We start from the raw sequence: 16,818 nt of genomic DNA on the forward strand, positions 1-16,818 counted from the left end.
ACTGTAAAATTTTAAATATGTGCAAACATATACAAATAAGAAGTACATTTTTTCCAGAGTAAAATGAACCATAAATTACTTTTCTCCTATAATGCTGTCACTTACAGTAGGCAGTAGAAATCTGACAGAAGTGACAGATTTTGGACTAGTCCATCTCTTTATAGGGGATTCTCAGCAAGGCTTTTATTCTTTATAAAGATATTCCCGAAAAAGGATTTAAACAATGATGCTGGCCAGCTTCCCTGCTCCCTACACAGTTTTTTGGCAGTTGGACTGAGCAACTGCCATTCACTAAGTGCTTTTGAAAATAAATATATCCCTGAGAAGAGATGGACTAGTCCAAAGCCTGTCACTTGTGTCAGATTTCTACTACCTACTGTAAGTGACAGCAACATAGGAGAAAAGCAATTTATGGCTCATTTTACTCTGGAAAAAATGTATTTCTTATTTGTATATATTTGCACATATTTTAAATTGTACAGTTTTTTGCTGTAGTGCCCCTTTAAGCAGATTTAGCACATTAAACAGTAAGATGATATACTTACTAGGGGCTTCCTCCAGCCCCTTAAAGCTGACATGTCCCTCACACTGCATGAAGCACCGCTATCAATCAAGTCCATGTTGTCCGTAGCGTACTGCGCAGGCGCAGAACTACTTCACCTGCATAGTACACTGCAGACTAGTGGACTTGATTGACAATGGCACTCGTGCAGGCGCAGTAGAGGAGGTCGGCCTCTGCACCAGCAGGGACCCCTGACCGGCGGCTGCGAGCGGAGATGCTGTGGGGGACATGTCAGCTTCAAGGGGCTGGCGTAAGTATATAATTAAGCAGGAAAATTTGCTTGATGCTTCCTTTAAAGTGGATCTAAACTCACAGCTTCCTTTCTGCTCTAAAAGATTAGCCACAGCATGATAACCTTTAAGGTGGCCATACACTGGTCGATTTGCCATCAGATTCGACCAACAGATAGATCCCTCTCTGATCGAATCTGATCAGAGAGGGATCGTATGGCCACCTTTACAGCGAACAGATTGTGAACCGATTTCAGCCTGAAACCGTTCACAATCTGTTGTGGTGGTGCTGCTGCTGCTGCGCCCGCCCGCATACATTACCTGCTCCGCCGGCGCGACTCCAGTCGCCCGGTCACCGCTGCTCTGTCTGCGCTCTGGTCTCCAGGTCTGGCATGCCTCACTTCTTCTAGCCCGGCAGGAAGTTTAAACAGTAGAGCTCCCTCTACTGTTTAAACTTCCTGCCGGGCTAGAAGAAGTGAGGCATGCCGGACCTGGAGACCAGAGCGCAGACAGAGCAGCAGTGACCGGGAGACTGGAGTCGCGCCGGGGGAGCAGGTAATGTATGCGGGCTCTATTGGTCGGTCGTCGGGCACTCGAACGCCGCTAGCGACGCGCTCCCTACCCGCGGGCGATTGACGGTAATTTTCCGCACGGAGCGATCGACGGGATCGGACGAAATGGATCGAAATTCAGCATGTAGCGCGAACGATTGGCAGCAGATTCGATCCCAGTGATCGAATCTGCTGTCGAAACGGCGGCAAATCGGGCCAGTGTATGGCCAGCTTTAGGGGCAAAAATGTCTTCATTACAATGTATGAAAATCCTAAAAACAAGTTTTACCAGGCTGTACTGAGCAAGGGTTAAGTCTCTGTCTCTTCCTGTACAGACAGAGTCGCAGCAGTGCTGTGAGTCACAGCTGCTAATAAGGCTAATTAAACTCTGATGTAGCTGAACAAACACACAGGACACACTGCAATTAATTTTCACAGCACTTACGGTGTATGTGGAATGAGAACCTTTCATTGTGTGCCGCACAAGAGCTCGGGTCCACTTAAATAGACAAATGATGTGGTTGTACCTTTCTATATATGTGAACCCCTTTCCTGTATAGTCATTCACTTGGCAGTTTTGAAAGTATGTGGTTTTATGATTTAATAATTAAAAATAAGTTTTAATAATATCAGTCTCCTCCAACAATGTAAAAAAAATGTATGTATCGCTCAGCAGTCAGTATTGTGTATTGTCACATTGCAAAGACCACAGATTACTGCAGTCACCTTAATAGCTTTTTTTTAATCGACCTGTCAGTGAAAGTTGGATATGAACATTCCCAGACAGCATTATCTGTTTCTAGGCAAAAATAAACAACCTATTCCTGAGCCTCATGCAACTTCCAGCCTAGGCAAAATGTAATATGGTTCCTTGCTGCTAAGAGAATTGTGAAAGGTTCTCATCGTTAGAGAATGCAGGCAGAACATGGAAATGCTATTGTCATAATGTGTCTGTCTGTCAGGAAAAGATGAAGAATGCTAAAAAGAAATGACACTTTCTTTATATACAAATGCCACCAATGTATGTTACAATTTAAGGGATTATCACTTTCTCAGTCAGACATTAGCCAATGATGGGTACAATGGATAGGAAGGATGCCAGAAATAGAGGCCTGCATTTAGAAATTAAAACTCAGCTTCAGGAACTTAAAGCGACACTTAAGTCAAACAAAAAAAATGAGTTTTACTCACCTAGGGCTTCCAATAGCCCCCTGCAGCTGTCCGGTACCCTCACCGTCTCCCTCCGATCCTCCTGGCCCCGCCGGCAGCCACTTCCTGTTTCGGTGACAGGAGCTGACAGGCTGGGGACGCGAGTGATTCTTCGCGTTCCCAGACACATTACCACCCTCTATGCTGCTATATGGTATATAATATATGCTATAGCAGCATAGATGGCGCTATTGTGGCCAGGAACGCGAAGAATCACTCTCATCCCCAGCCTGTCAGCTCCTGTCACCGAAACAGGAAGTGGCTGCCAGCGGGGCCAGGAGGATCAGAGAGAGACGGCGAGGGCACCGGACAGCTGCAGGGGGCTATTGGAAGCCCCAGGTGAGTAAAACTCATTTTTTTTTGTTTGACTTAAGTGTCCCTTTAAGCCCAGCTTCAGGCGGGTGTGCGGTGGTGACAGACCTAGAGCCCGTTTTCAAACTGGCTTAGGTTAGCTAGTAATATCTATAAAGTGGATATACACCCATCAAAACCGTTATTGGAAGGGTTTGTTATGTGAGTCCAGTGAGTTTGGACCATTGAGATGTATATGGCCTGGTTATAATTTGTGTGTCCTTTACAAACTTATTTAGAGAATAGGGAGCAAAGCGTCAGCTTCCCTGTGCATTAGCTTGTGTCAACCAATCACAATTGACTTCAGCACCTGTCTGGGATAAACTGTTGTTCTGTTTCTTTTTGTGTTACAGAAAGTAGAGACTCCTCTGCATATGGCAGCACGGGCAGCCCACACAGATGTGGCAGAGTTTCTGATACAGAACAAAGCAAAGGTGAACGCAAGAGCCAAGGTGAGCAGCATGACTGAGATACTAAATGAGGGATATCCTGCCCGTTTAGAAACACTAATAGTGCACATCAGTTTGTGGAAAGTGTTTGTGCTTTTTAGCTAAACGTTTGCCTCGAAGTACAGGTATTCCCCGGTTAACAAACAATACTGTAGGTTTGTTCTTAACCTGAGTCTGTCTATAAGTCAAAACACTGTGCCATCTCTGTCCCCTGTACCTAATCTATCCCCCCTGTACCTCCAGTATCCCCCTATATGTCACCATTGGTCCTTCGTGCCTTCAGTGTCCCCCCACTCTGCCACACTGTCCCCTCAGCATACCGCAGCAAAATGCCATTTTACCAATTTAAACAACATTTTTCTTTTAATTTTTTACATTGATTTTCTAAACAAAACAATCTTTTTTGGGGGGTGTCTTATATCTTGTTTTTTGAGAGAATGGTTTTCATTTTGTTTTTCCCCCCACCGAAATGGATGTACGTTTTAAAGTGTATATGCAATTTCTGTGCAATATACAGTGCTGTCCATAATTATTCATACCCCTGGCCAGAGTCCTGACTTGAAACCAACTGAGAATCTGTGGAGGGAGCTAAAGATCAGACTGATGGCAAGAAGACCCTCCAACCTGAAAGATTTTGGAGCTCATTGCTAAAGATGAATGGGCAAAAATACCTGTGGAGACATGCAAAAAGCTGGTCTGCAATTGTAGAAATCGTTTAATTGCTGTAATAGCCAATAAAGGCTGTTTTTATTGATTATTGAGAAGGATATGATAAATTTTGGACTAGACACTTTTTGCTCAAATGTAAATAAAAGATGAGATTTTTTCCCACAATACTGCCTCTTTTACATCGTGTTATTATATTTTGGGAGACACCTATGTAATTTCCTGACAAAAAGTCAAAATTTGCCAGGGGTGTGAATAATTATGGGCAGCACTGTATATATTTTGTATATATTTTTTTTTAACATTCTGTGCAATATGTTAGATATAAATCAAAAAAGAACATCAAACGCTCATACCCCCACACAGAGCACAGGTTTAGGGCCAAGCATGCCAGAGCTCAAGGATGCTGTACTGTAGAAAGTTTATAGGATCTCTGCCTTATATATAAAACTTTATTTAGCACAGATTGCAGTTACTCCAAATAAAGGATCTTTCTGTTTGTGTGCTTTACGATGTAACAGGATGACCAGACCCCTCTACACTGTGCAGCCCGATCTGGGCATTTTGACATGGTCCGCTTGCTGTTATCGAATGGAGCCCACCCAGATTCCCCCACCACTGCTGGGCACACACCCCTGCACCTGAGTGCGCGAGGGGGTCACACGCAAACTGCTGAACTCCTTCTGGACAACCAGGCTGCACATACCTCTATGACCAAGGTAACCCACTGCATCTCTGCATGTCCTTTCTTGACTTTCTAATGTTCAGGCCCACGTTTTAATGACTCAAGTGCGTCACTGAAATCTCCTGATATTGACTTCAGGCTTAGTCATTGCTGCATCATGAAACATTGGCAGTCATGCAGTTGCATTGATCCCTCATGATTGCTGCAATTTAATCACAGTGTGGATTGTACTAATAATTCAATCTTCTTTGCTTGGTAGACTTACATGGGAATCTGAAATTAATTGTTCAGCAATCACTTTTAGGAGTTGTTGTTTTTTTTTTCCTCATTCAAATTAGATCTCTGGGATTTTAATCTAATGAGACCAATCTCTTAAAAGTTTTACAAAAAACCTCCAGTAGTACAGAGGCGCCTACAAAGATTAACCAGATCCGGGCCGGTACAGTTGAAATCTACGTCCTGCCTGTGGCTGTGTAGATCTGACAGGACGTAGATTTTAACAATAGTCACCGTACAGTTACGCCGATCGCACCGCTGTCTCCCGCCTCAGATCACTTGCCCTGCCGTCAGTTTTATTGGCTCCTGACGCTGTCATCACTGTAAGCCAATCCCATTGGCTTACATTGATTGACAGCGTCAGGAGCCAATGAAAGTGGCTCCTGACCTGCTTGCACAGCTCTGCTGTCATAGGGACGGCAGAGAGAGGGACCTGTGGCGGGGACCGAACGGCGTGACCAGTTGGAGCGGCGGATTATTTCGGCAATTTGTCGATAAGCGCTGTTTTACTGCACCTGCAGTCTCTAGTCCTTAAGGGGGCAGAGACTGCTATGGAAGTAGTTAAAATACACTAAAAGCAGATTAACACTTTAGCTGCCAATTTCTTTAGAGGCTTGCAAGTGCTCCAGGCAAATTTATTTGAGCACTTTTTTTTTTTTCTTATTTGTTACAATTTGTTATAATTCCTTGCTACTAATTAGTACTGCTGCAATGTGTATTTATGGCCACTTGTCACTAGGGGCAATTCTAGACAATAACAGATGACTTCTGCTTTCAGTTTCTATATCCTCTGCTAACAGAGGGATATCAAAGCAATTTTAAAACCCGCTTTATTTTCACATAAAAAAAACTCCACACGCGACGTGTTTCGTTGGACAACCTGCTTCCTCAGGTAAAATATTACAGTATCTGTTCATTTAAAGCAAAGAGTTTGGTGTGCCGAACTCTTCCTTTGCATAAACAGATACTCCAATATAGAGTGGTGATTTAGTACTGGGTGAGGTTTGTAAGGGATTAACATTAGTGGGGAAGGAAGGTTTAGACGTCAGAAAAGGGGATATAATGTTAGGGGGGATGGTTATGAGATGTGCCAAAGCATTGATAAAACAAAACAGAAGAGGATCAGTAAATGCTTTACCTATACTTTGTTTATTAGGAGCCAGTGCCCAAATTATTCACTGTTATATAAGCCGAGGTACCCACTTTTCCCTCAGAAACCAGGAAAAAGTGATTGACTCGCGTATAAGCCCCCTCCCCAATATAACCTCCTCCGCTTTAGCCAGATGTTCCCCAGTACAAGTCAGCCCCACTCCCCATAGCCAGATTTGCCCCAGGATCATACAGCTGTGTCTCAAGAAGCCACTAGATGGTGTCATAGACATGAGCCACAGCAATTGCCACACAGGAAGAATCCCTGATCATTGACCGCTGACATGTTGCTGCACGCTCCGCTCCACAAGCCAGGGGACACAGATAGTCTTGAGCACCGCACTCTGCACAGCATGTTGCAGGGGATGGAGGGCACTGACACAGCAGCGTGCAATCTGGTAAGAGCAGGATCACTAGTGCACAATTCTTGCGCTCCTCTACCAGTAACAAAACCTGCCCCACTGACTCCCATATAGGCCGAGAGGGTAACTTTTCAGCACATTTTTTATGCTGAAAAATTAGGCTTATATGCGAGTATATACAGTAAGCAGGTTACAGAAGCAGCAGATTTGGGGATAGCAGAAAAACAATAGCAATGATAGTGATAAAACCAAACATGATAACATTTGTAGCATTAGCGCAGATTGCAACATCAGTGATTGCAGCCTAAGGGGTGTGAGGGTGACTGCAGGGGAGAAGAGGTCATGGAGGAAGTTTAGGAGTTCAACCAGTCTTAGGGCAGAGGGGGGAAAAAAGTGTTCTTGCGCCTTGAAATCCTGGGGGTGATGGCCTGAAGGTTTCATGGGAGATGACTAAAGGACCAATTGCCTGGATGGGAGGGATCATTGGCAATCCTCATTGCTCTGGCATGCAGTCTGATGTCATGAATAAGGTCAAGTGGGGGGAGGGGTTTTCGGGTTAACTTCTCCACTAATCTGATGACCCTCTGAATTGTATATCTGTCGCTGGCAGAGGAGCCGGAATACCAGACCAGAGTGGAGGTTAAGGGAAGGATTGCTCAGTAAGGACGACCTTAAAATGTGTGTGAGGAACAATAATAGCAAGGTGTGTGAGGAACATTGTTATATTCTTAATATGTACTAACTACAAATTAGGTGGGTATGTGAGAGTAATAATAGTTACGGTAGGAGTCAATTTGTAAATTAATATTGTAGAAAAAAAGGCAATTTTATTCTTTGTTATTTTCACTACGGTTCCTAATACAGGTGTATTTGCAAATGGTTGTTTTCATATTTAACAATGATAAAATGTCTCTTCAGATTATATTTGTGCTGTTTTCTCAATGTTAATTAACACATGTATTTTACAAGTATTTAGAAGTATGAAGCACAGCTGTTTTCCTGAGGGCCCTTTAACACTGAGGTGGTGCGGTAAATTTACCACACCCCACTGCAGCCTAATGTTAATCTATGGGGGAGTTCACCCTCCCCACGTTGCGGTACGATGCGCCAGAAGTGCTCTATCTAACACGCTACAATACCTACATTAAAACGCGGCTCCTGCGGTGCCCTTGTCGATCTGCGTTGGGCCAGAAGTCATGTTATCTGCGTCACGCATGCGTGGCAGCATATTTTAGAAATACACTTTTGCGCACATCATGGATTGCTGAACAGGAAGTGAACATCACTTCCTTTTTGGCCGGATGCCAGACAGGGATTACCATGTGCTAACAAGGCAATCCCTAAAGGCCTGCTTTTGGCGGTGTGGCCGCCCGCCCGCCGCACTGCACCGCCAATCTGCAGTATGCAGCGAGCCTAAGATGTTATTGAGTTTGGTGGTAATAAAGCATTCCAGACACTGATAACAAAATGTATCTCTGTAGTCTACTTCTTCTTGGATGACTTCATGTTGTGTATTATGCATTGCATATTGCCCTCACTCCCTTTATTCACCCTTTTATTTTCTCTCCTCAGAAAGGTTTAACTCCCCTTCATGTGGCAGCAAAATATGGGAAGATCCAGATCGCAGAGCTGCTGCTGGAGAGAGGTGCTCACGGCAACAGCGCCGGCAAGGTGACTGCACACTGCGGGTCATGTCTCAATTTGTCTATGTTCTACTCCCCCACCTCACCCCTTTACTTTATTGTTGAGATTACTTCCTTTTTTTCAAATGGCAAGGCCTAGGACCCGCTACAGTGCTTTCAGCAGTTTCATTGCTAACAACAATCGCTGGCGATTCCAAAAATTGTTTTACCGATGAAAGTGGATGAAGGTGAGCCCACTGGAGGGATTGCGATTTGGCCAAATTTTTTTGCCAAACCATTTTGCTAGCCATCCCAAATCAGGGCTTGTACACTGTAGTGTCTCCCTAATGATCAAGCAGTGCAATCTTAAAGGAGTCATCAGGCAATCTCTGCTAACCCCTGATCTACTTGCCTGGGGCTTCCTCCAGCCCCTTGCAGCTGACATGTCCCAAACCACAGCTCCGTTTTCAGCTGCTGGCCCGGGGTCCCCGCTGGTGCAGAGGACGACCTCGAGGTCATCCTCTATTGCGCCTTCGTGAGCGCCGCTGTCAATCAAGTCCACGTTGTCCAGACTGTACTGCGCAGGAACGTTATCGTCAGAGCTAACAAGTTTCAGTACTGACAGCTTTTGTATTTTTCTCATGAAAGGTTCACTTTAAAATTATTGTGATTTATTTTATTTTTCCAGGCTAGAGATATCTATTAAGCTGCAGGGAAAACTGTTGATAGAACAGTATGTAAATGTGATTATTGTCCCTTTCACTGAGCCGGGATGGCTTGTGTTGTGGTGGAAACGTGATTAATTAAGCTTCATTAATGAAGCATGCTGTGTAGAGTCTGCTGCTATCATATTAATATAGTCCTTTTAGCTAGATGCCTTCTTTGAAAGTTCTTCTGCCAGCAGTGCCTGGAGAGTAGCAAGTTAGCAGTAGACGTCTCATCTCCAGTCGTCTGGTCTCTGGGGAACCATAGTTCAATGAATAATTCACTGAGCACAACATACCCTCACCATTCCCTGTTACAGCATGTTGTATTACAGCTTAGTATTTTGTAGTTGGGAAGATTTTCTTGCAGAAAACCTTTCTGAGCTGATATTTAATCTCCAGCAGCAGTCAGAGTTTTGGGGTTTGGCAACATCTCAACGCCCATATTCCCAGCTTTTTTTCACCTGCAGAGCCATTCTGAAGGCTCTCACATCCCAGAATGCTTTGTTCACCTGCAGAGCCATTCTGAAGGCTCTTATGTCCCGGCTTTGTTCACCTTCAGAGCGATTCTGACGGGTCTCACTTCCCAGAAGGCTTTGTTCACCAGTTGAGCCATTCGGAAAGGTCTCATGCCCCAGAATGCTTTGATCACCTACAGAACCACTCTGAAGGGTCTCACATCCCAGAATTGTTTGTTTACCTGTACAGCCATATATCCCAGAATGCTTTGCTCACCTGAAGAGCCATTCTGAATGGCTGAAGGATCATATGTCCCAGAATGCTTTGATCGCTTGCAGAGCCTTTCTGAAAGGTCTTACGCCCCAGAATGCTGTGATCTCCTGCAGAGCCATTCTGAAGGGTCTCACATCCCGGAATGTTGTACTTACCTGTGCAGACATTCTGAAAGGTCTCATGTCCCAGAATGCTTTGCTCACCTGCAGAGCCATTCTGAAGGGTTTCCACTGGTTGCAAGGCCTATCAAAACCAAGCCCAGACGTATATTACAAATACCTTTATTATTCAGTACCAAATCCAATCAAATTTTATTGAGTCCACCTTTAAAATTGCACTTTGATACGGAATACTGAAAATGCATCTACCATAAATGCTTTCTCCTCTTCTATGTTTTTTTTTTCTTCTGTAGACTGGCCTGACTCCCCTCCATGTAGCCGTATATCATAATCACCTCAACATAGTGCGTCTTTTGCTGAACAAGGGGGCATCTCCACACTGCACTGCACGGGTAAGTTCTCATACAAGCAGAACGTACACACCATTTTATAATAACCCACCAGAGAAACGGGAGACAGAGACACAACCAGCAAGGAAAACCAGAGTTGAGCATAAGGTGGCACAATTTGTGACAATGGATGAGAAAAACGAATTTCATGAGTTATCTCACCTTACTTATTGACGCATGATAATGGCTCTGTTTACCAGACTTAAAGTGATACTGAAGTGAAAAAAACTTCTCATAATATAATGAATTGTATGTGTAGTACTGCTAAGAAATAAAACATTAGTAGCAAAGAAAAGAGTCTCATATTTTTATTTTCAGTTATATAGCTTTTTTCAAAATAAGCACCATTGGCCTCAATTCATAAAAGGCTGTGCGGTAAAAAAAAATCTGGCAGGGAAAATACCGCATTCGGTATTTTAGACCTTTGTGTGCTAATTCATAAAGAATTTCACAGCTACCTTTGAAGCTCGGTAAATTACCGCAGCCCATTGAGTGGTACAACAGAAGTGTGGCGATATCTCTTTTGTTACAAGCTGTAATTACGGTTCCCTGCACAGACTCACAGAGACTCCGGCTCCCTGCACAAACTCACAGAGACTTCGGCTCCCTGCACAGACTCACAGAGACTCCGGCTCCCTGCACAAACTCACAGAGACTTCGGTTCCCTGCACAAACTCAGAGACTTCGGCTCCCTGCACAGACTCATAGAGACTTTGGTTCCCTTACACAGACTCACAGAGACTTCGGCTCCCTGCACAGACTCACAGAGACTTCGGCTCCCTGCACAGGCTCACAGAGACTTCGGCTCCCTGCACAGACTCACAGAGACTTCGGCGCCCTGCACAGACTCACAGAGACTTCGGCGCCCTGCACAGACTCACAGAGACTTCGACTCACAGAGACTTTGGCTCCCTGCACAGACTCACAGAGACTTCGGCGCCCTGCACAGACTCACAGAGACTTCGGCGCCCTGCACAGGCTCACAGAGACTTCGGCGCCCTGCACAGACTCAGAGACTTCGGCTCCCTGCACAGACTCACAGAGACTTCGGCTCCCTGCACAGACTCACAGAGACTTCGGCTCCCTGCACAGACTCACAGAGACTTCGGCTCCCTGCACAGACTCACAGAGACTTCGGCTCCCTGCACAGACTCACAGAGACTTCGACTCCCTGCACAGACTCACAGAGACTTCGACTCCCTGCACAGACTCACAGAGACTTCGGCTCCCTGCACAGGCTCACAGAGACTTCGGCTCCCTGCACAGACTCACAGAGACTTCAACTTACAGAGACTTTGGCGCCCTGCACAGACTCACAGAGACTTCGGCGCCCTGCACAGACTCACAGAGATTTCGGCGCCCTGCACAGACTCACAGAGACTTCGGCGCCCTGCACAGACTCACAGAGACTTCGGCGCCCTGCACAGACTCACAGAGACTTCAACTTACAGAGACTTTGGCGCCCTGCACAGACTCACAGAGACTTCGGCGCCCTGCACAGACTCACAGAGATTTTGGCGCCCTGCACAGACTCACAGAGACTTCGGCGCCCTGCACAGACTCACAGAGACTTCGGCGCCCTGCACAGACTCACAGAGACTTCGACTCACAGAGACTTTGGCTCCCTGCACAGACTCACAGAGACTTCGGCGCCCTGCACAGACTCACAGAGACTTCGGCACCCTGCACAGGCTCACAGAGACTTCGGCGCCCTGCACAGACTCACAGAGACTTCTGCGCCCTGCACAGACTCACAGAGACTTCGGCGCCCTGCACAGACTCACAGAGACTTCGGCTCCCTGCACAGACTCACAGAGACTTCGGCTCCCTGCACAGACTCACAGAGACTTCGGCTCCCTGCACAGACTCACAGAGACTTCGGCTCCCTGCACAGACTCACAGAGACTTCGGCTCCCTGCACAGACTCACAGAGACTTCGGCTCCCTGCACAGACTCACAGAGACTTCGGCTCCCTGCACAGACTCACAGAGACTTCGGCTCCCTGCACAGACTCACAGAGACTTCGGCTCCCTGCACAGACTCACAGAGACTTCGGCTCCCTGCACAGACTCACAGAGACTTCGGCTCCCTGCACAGACTCACAGAGACTTCGGTTCCCTGCACAAACTCACAGAGACTTCGGCTCCCCGCACAGACTCACAGAGACTTTGACTTACAGAGACTTTGGCTCCCTGCACAGACTCACAGAGACTTTGACTTACAGAGACTTTGGCTCCCTGCACAGACTCACAGAGACTTCGACTCACAGAGACTTCGGCTCCCTGCACAGACTCACAGAGACTTCGGCTCCCTGCACAGACTCACAGAGACTTCGGCTCCCTGCACAGACTCACAGAGACTTCGGCTCCCTGCACAGACTCACAGAGACTTCGGCTCCCTGCACAGACTCACAGAGACTTCGGCTCCCTGCACAGACTCACAGAGACTTCGGCTCCCTGCACAGACTCACAGAGACTTCGGCTCCCTGCACAGACTCACAGAGACTTCGGCTCCCTGCACAGACTCACAGAGACTTCGGTTCCCTGCACAAACTCACAGAGACTTCGGCTCCCCGCACAGACTCACAGAGACTTTGACTTACAGAGACTTTGGCTCCCTGCACAGACTCACAGAGACTTTGACTTACAGAGACTTTGGCTCCCTGCACAGACTCACAGAGACTTCGACTCACAGAGACTTCGGCTCCCTGCACAGACTCACAGAGACTTCGGCTCCCTGCACAGACTCACAGAGACTTCGGCTCCCTGCACAGACTCACAGAGACTTCGGCTCCCTGCACAGACTCACAGAGACTTCGGCTCCCTGCACAGACTCACAGAGACTTCGGCTCCCTGCACAGACTCACAGAGACTTCGGTTCCCTGCACAAACTCACAGAGACTTCGGCTCCCCGCACAGACTCACAGAGACTTTGACTTACAGAGACTTTGGCTCCCTGCACAGACTCACAGAGACTTCGGCGCCCTGCACAGACTCAGAGACTTCGGCGCCCTGCACAGACTCACAGAGACTTCGGCGCCCTGCACAGACTCACAGAGACTTCGACTCACAGAGACTTTGGCTCCCTGCACAGACTCACAGAGACTTCGGCGCCCTGCACAGACTCACAGAGACTTCGGCGCCCTGCACAGGCTCACAGAGACTTCGGCGCCCTGCACAGACTCACAGAGACTTCGGTGCCCTGCACAGACTCACAGAGACTTCGGCGCCCTGCACAGACTCACAGAGACTTCGACTCACAGAGACTTTGGCTCCCTGCACAGACTCACAGAGACTTCGGCTCCCTGCACAGATTCACAGAGACTTCGGCTCCCTGCACAGATTCACAGAGACTTCGGCTCCCTGCACAGACTCACAGAGACTTCGGCTCCCTGCACAGACTCACAGAGACTTCGGCTCCCTGCACAGACTCACAGAGACTTCGGCTCCCTGCACAGACTCACAGAGACTTCGGCTCCCTGCACAGACTCACAGAGACTTCGGCTCCCTGCACAGACTCACAGAGACTTCGGCTCCCTGCACAGACTCACAGAGACTTCGGCTCCCTGCACAGACTCACAGAGACTTCGGCTCCCTGCACAGACTCACAGAGACTTCGGCTCCCTGCACAGACTCACAGAGACTTAGGCTCCCTGCACAGACTCACAGAGACTTCGGTTCCCTGCACAAACTCACAGAGACTTCGGCTCCCCGCACAGACTCACAGAGACTTCGGCTCCCTGCACAGACTCACAGAGACTTTGACTTACAGAGACTTTGGCTCCCTGCACAGACTCACAGAGACTTTGACTTACAGAGACTTTGGCTCCCTGCACAGACTCACAGAGACTTCGACTCACAGAGACTTTGGCTCCCTGCACAGACTCACAGAGACTTTGGCGCCCTGCACAGACTCACAGAGACTTCGGCGCCCTGCACAGGCTCACAGAGACTTCGGCGCCCTGCACAGACTCACAGAGACTTCGGTGCCTTGCACAGACTCACAGAGACTTCGGCGCCCTGCACAGACTCACAGAGACTTCGACTCACAGAGACTTTGGCTCCCTGCACAGACTCAGAGACTTCGGCGCCCTGCACAGACTCACAGAGACTTCGGCGCCCTGCACAGACTCACAGAGACTCCGGCTCCCTGCACAAACTCACAGAGACTTCGGTTCCCTGCACAAACTCAAAGAGACTTCGGCTCCCTGCACAGACTCACAGAGACTTCGGTTCCCTTACACAGACTCACAGAGACTTCGGCTCCCTGCACAGACTCACAGAGACTTCGGCTCCCTGCACAGACTCACAGAGACTTCGGCTCCCTGCACAGACTCACAGAGACTTCAACTTACAGAGACTTTGGCGCCCTGCACAGACTCACAGAGACTTCGGCGCCCTGCACAGACTCACAGAGATTTTGGCGCCCTGCACAGACTCACAGAGACTTCGGCGCCCTGCACAGACTCACAGAGACTTCGACTCACAGAGACTTTGGCTCCCTGCACAGACTAACAGAGACTTCGGCGCCCTGCACAGACTCACAGAGACTTCGGCGCCCTGCACAGGCTCACAGAGACTTCGGCGCCCTGCACAGACTCACAGAGACTTCGGTGCCCTGCACAGACTCACAGTGACTTCGGCGCCCTGCACAGACTCACAGAGACTTCGACTCACAGAGACTTTGGCTCCCTGCACAGACTCACAGAGACTTCGGCTCCCTGCACAGACTCACAGAGACTTCGGCTCCCTGCACAGACTCGCAGAGACTTCGGCTCCCTGCACAGACTCACAGAGACTTCGGCTCCCTGCACAGACTCACAGAGACTTCGGCTCCCTGCACAGACTCACAGAGACTTCGGCTCCCTGCACAGACTCACAGAGACTTCGGCTCCCTGCACAGACTCGCAGAGACTTCGGTTCCCTGCACAAACTCACAGAGACTTCGGCTCCCCGCACAGACTCACAGAGACTTCGGCTCCCTGCACAGACTCACAGAGACTTTGACTTACAGAGACTTTGGCTCCCTGCACAGACTCACAGAGACTTCGGCGCCCTGCACAGACTCAGAGACTTCGGCGCCCTGCACAGACTCACAGAGACTTCGGCGCCCTGCACAGACTCACAGAGACTTCGACTCACAGAGACTTTGGCTCCCTGCACAGACTCACAGAGACTTCGGCGCCCTGCACAGACTCACAGAGACTTCGGCGCCCTGCACAGGCTCACAGAGACTTCGGCACCCTGCACAGACTCACAGAGACTTCGGTGCCTTGCACAGACTCACAGAGACTTCGGCTCCCTGCACAGACTCGCAGAGACTTCGGTTCCCTGCACAAACTCACAGAGACTTCGGCTCCCCGCACAGACTCACAGAGACTTCGGCTCCCTGCACAGACTCACAGAGACTTTGACTTACAGAGACTTTGGCTCCCTGCACAGACTCACAGAGACTTCGGCGCCCTGCACAGACTCAGAGACTTCGGCGCCCTGCACAGACTCACAGAGACTTCGGCGCCCTGCACAGACTCACAGAGACTTCGACTCACAGAGACTTTGGCTCCCTGCACAGACTCACAGAGACTTCGGCGCCCTGCACAGACTCACAGAGACTTCGGCGCCCTGCACAGGCTCACAGAGACTTCGGCGCCCTGCACAGACTCACAGAGACTTCGGTGCCTTGCACAGACTCACAGAGACTTCGGCGCCCTGCACAGACTCACAGAGACTTCGACTCACAGAGACTTTGGCTCCCTGCACAGACTCAGACTTCAGCGCCCTGCACAGACTCACAGAGACTTCGGCGCCCTGCACAGACTCACAGAGACTCCGGTTCCCTGCACAGACTCACAGAGACTCCGGTTCCCTGCACAGACTCACAGAGACTCCGGTTCCCTGCACAGACTCACAGAGACTTTGGTTCCCTGCACAGACTCACAGAGACTTTGGCTCCCTGCACAGAAGGATACTTTGCATTGTTAAGACCTCACCAGAGACCGACACGGTAATTATTGTCTGACTTACCGCTTGTTGAAGGCTTTATGAATTGACATTAGCTGACAATTTACTGACATGTGTTGGAAGTAATTACAGCCAAGACGGTAATTTACCTCACTGCTCGGTAATTTCAGTTTGAATTGACATTTTGCTAAGTGCTCGGGAAAGTCTGCTGTTTTCAGCATTACCGCATGTGGTAATGCTTTATGAATTTAGGCCATTGTGTCATATTTGCAGTTTTCAAACCACACGCTATTTTAAATTATAAAACAAAATAGAGCTAATGACCTTCCCTACAGTAAAGCATCATCTGAAGCTGTCTCTCACTGTTTTTTTGATGTATAAGAGCTTCAGAAAACAGCACTGTAGCTGACCCAAGTTGGGTGGAGCTCAGAGAAGCTCTTTTGTATAGATAACAACTGAAGTTCCCTAACTCTTCCAGTACTGAAAACAATATGAGATATGAGACTGTTTTATTTGCCATAGTACATATGCTATTCATGCAGGTGTTTTTTTTCGCTTCAGTGTCACTTTAACTCCTCATTCATCATTCCTTATCTGTCTTATCCAATTTTTGTCTCTCTTTATCTATCTCCATATCTCACAAATTAGCTCTCCTAAAGGTCCGTACACACGCCAGACTGGAGGAAACGACGGGTCCATCGTCACCTCCTGCTGGGCGTGTTTTCAGCAGAAAGTCAGGCGTGTGTACAGTCTGTTGACTGGAACGCCCGCCCAGCGGGAGGTGACGACAGACCCGTCGTTT

At 48.2% G+C, this 16,818-nt stretch overlaps 1 protein-coding gene across 10 annotated transcripts in view; it reads left to right on the forward strand.

The window, feature by feature from the left end:
* ANK1 (ankyrin 1) overlaps window positions 1-16,818 on the forward strand; it is a 460,733-nt gene that overhangs the window by 295,223 nt on the left and 148,692 nt on the right. For all 10 annotated transcript variants that reach the window (XM_068274645.1, XM_068274648.1, XM_068274649.1 and 7 more), the window contains 4 exons: window positions 3,257-3,355; window positions 4,540-4,737; window positions 8,063-8,161; window positions 9,961-10,059. In XM_068274645.1, the coding sequence (XP_068130746.1) occupies window positions 3,257-3,355; window positions 4,540-4,737; window positions 8,063-8,161; window positions 9,961-10,059 (495 nt within the window). The remainder of the gene's footprint in view (window positions 1-3,256; window positions 3,356-4,539; window positions 4,738-8,062; window positions 8,162-9,960; window positions 10,060-16,818) is intronic.

Source organism: Hyperolius riggenbachi, chromosome 3 (genome assembly GCF_040937935.1).
Source record: "Hyperolius riggenbachi isolate aHypRig1 chromosome 3, aHypRig1.pri, whole genome shotgun sequence".
NCBI classification, from domain to species: Eukaryota; Metazoa; Chordata; class Amphibia; order Anura; family Hyperoliidae; genus Hyperolius; species Hyperolius riggenbachi.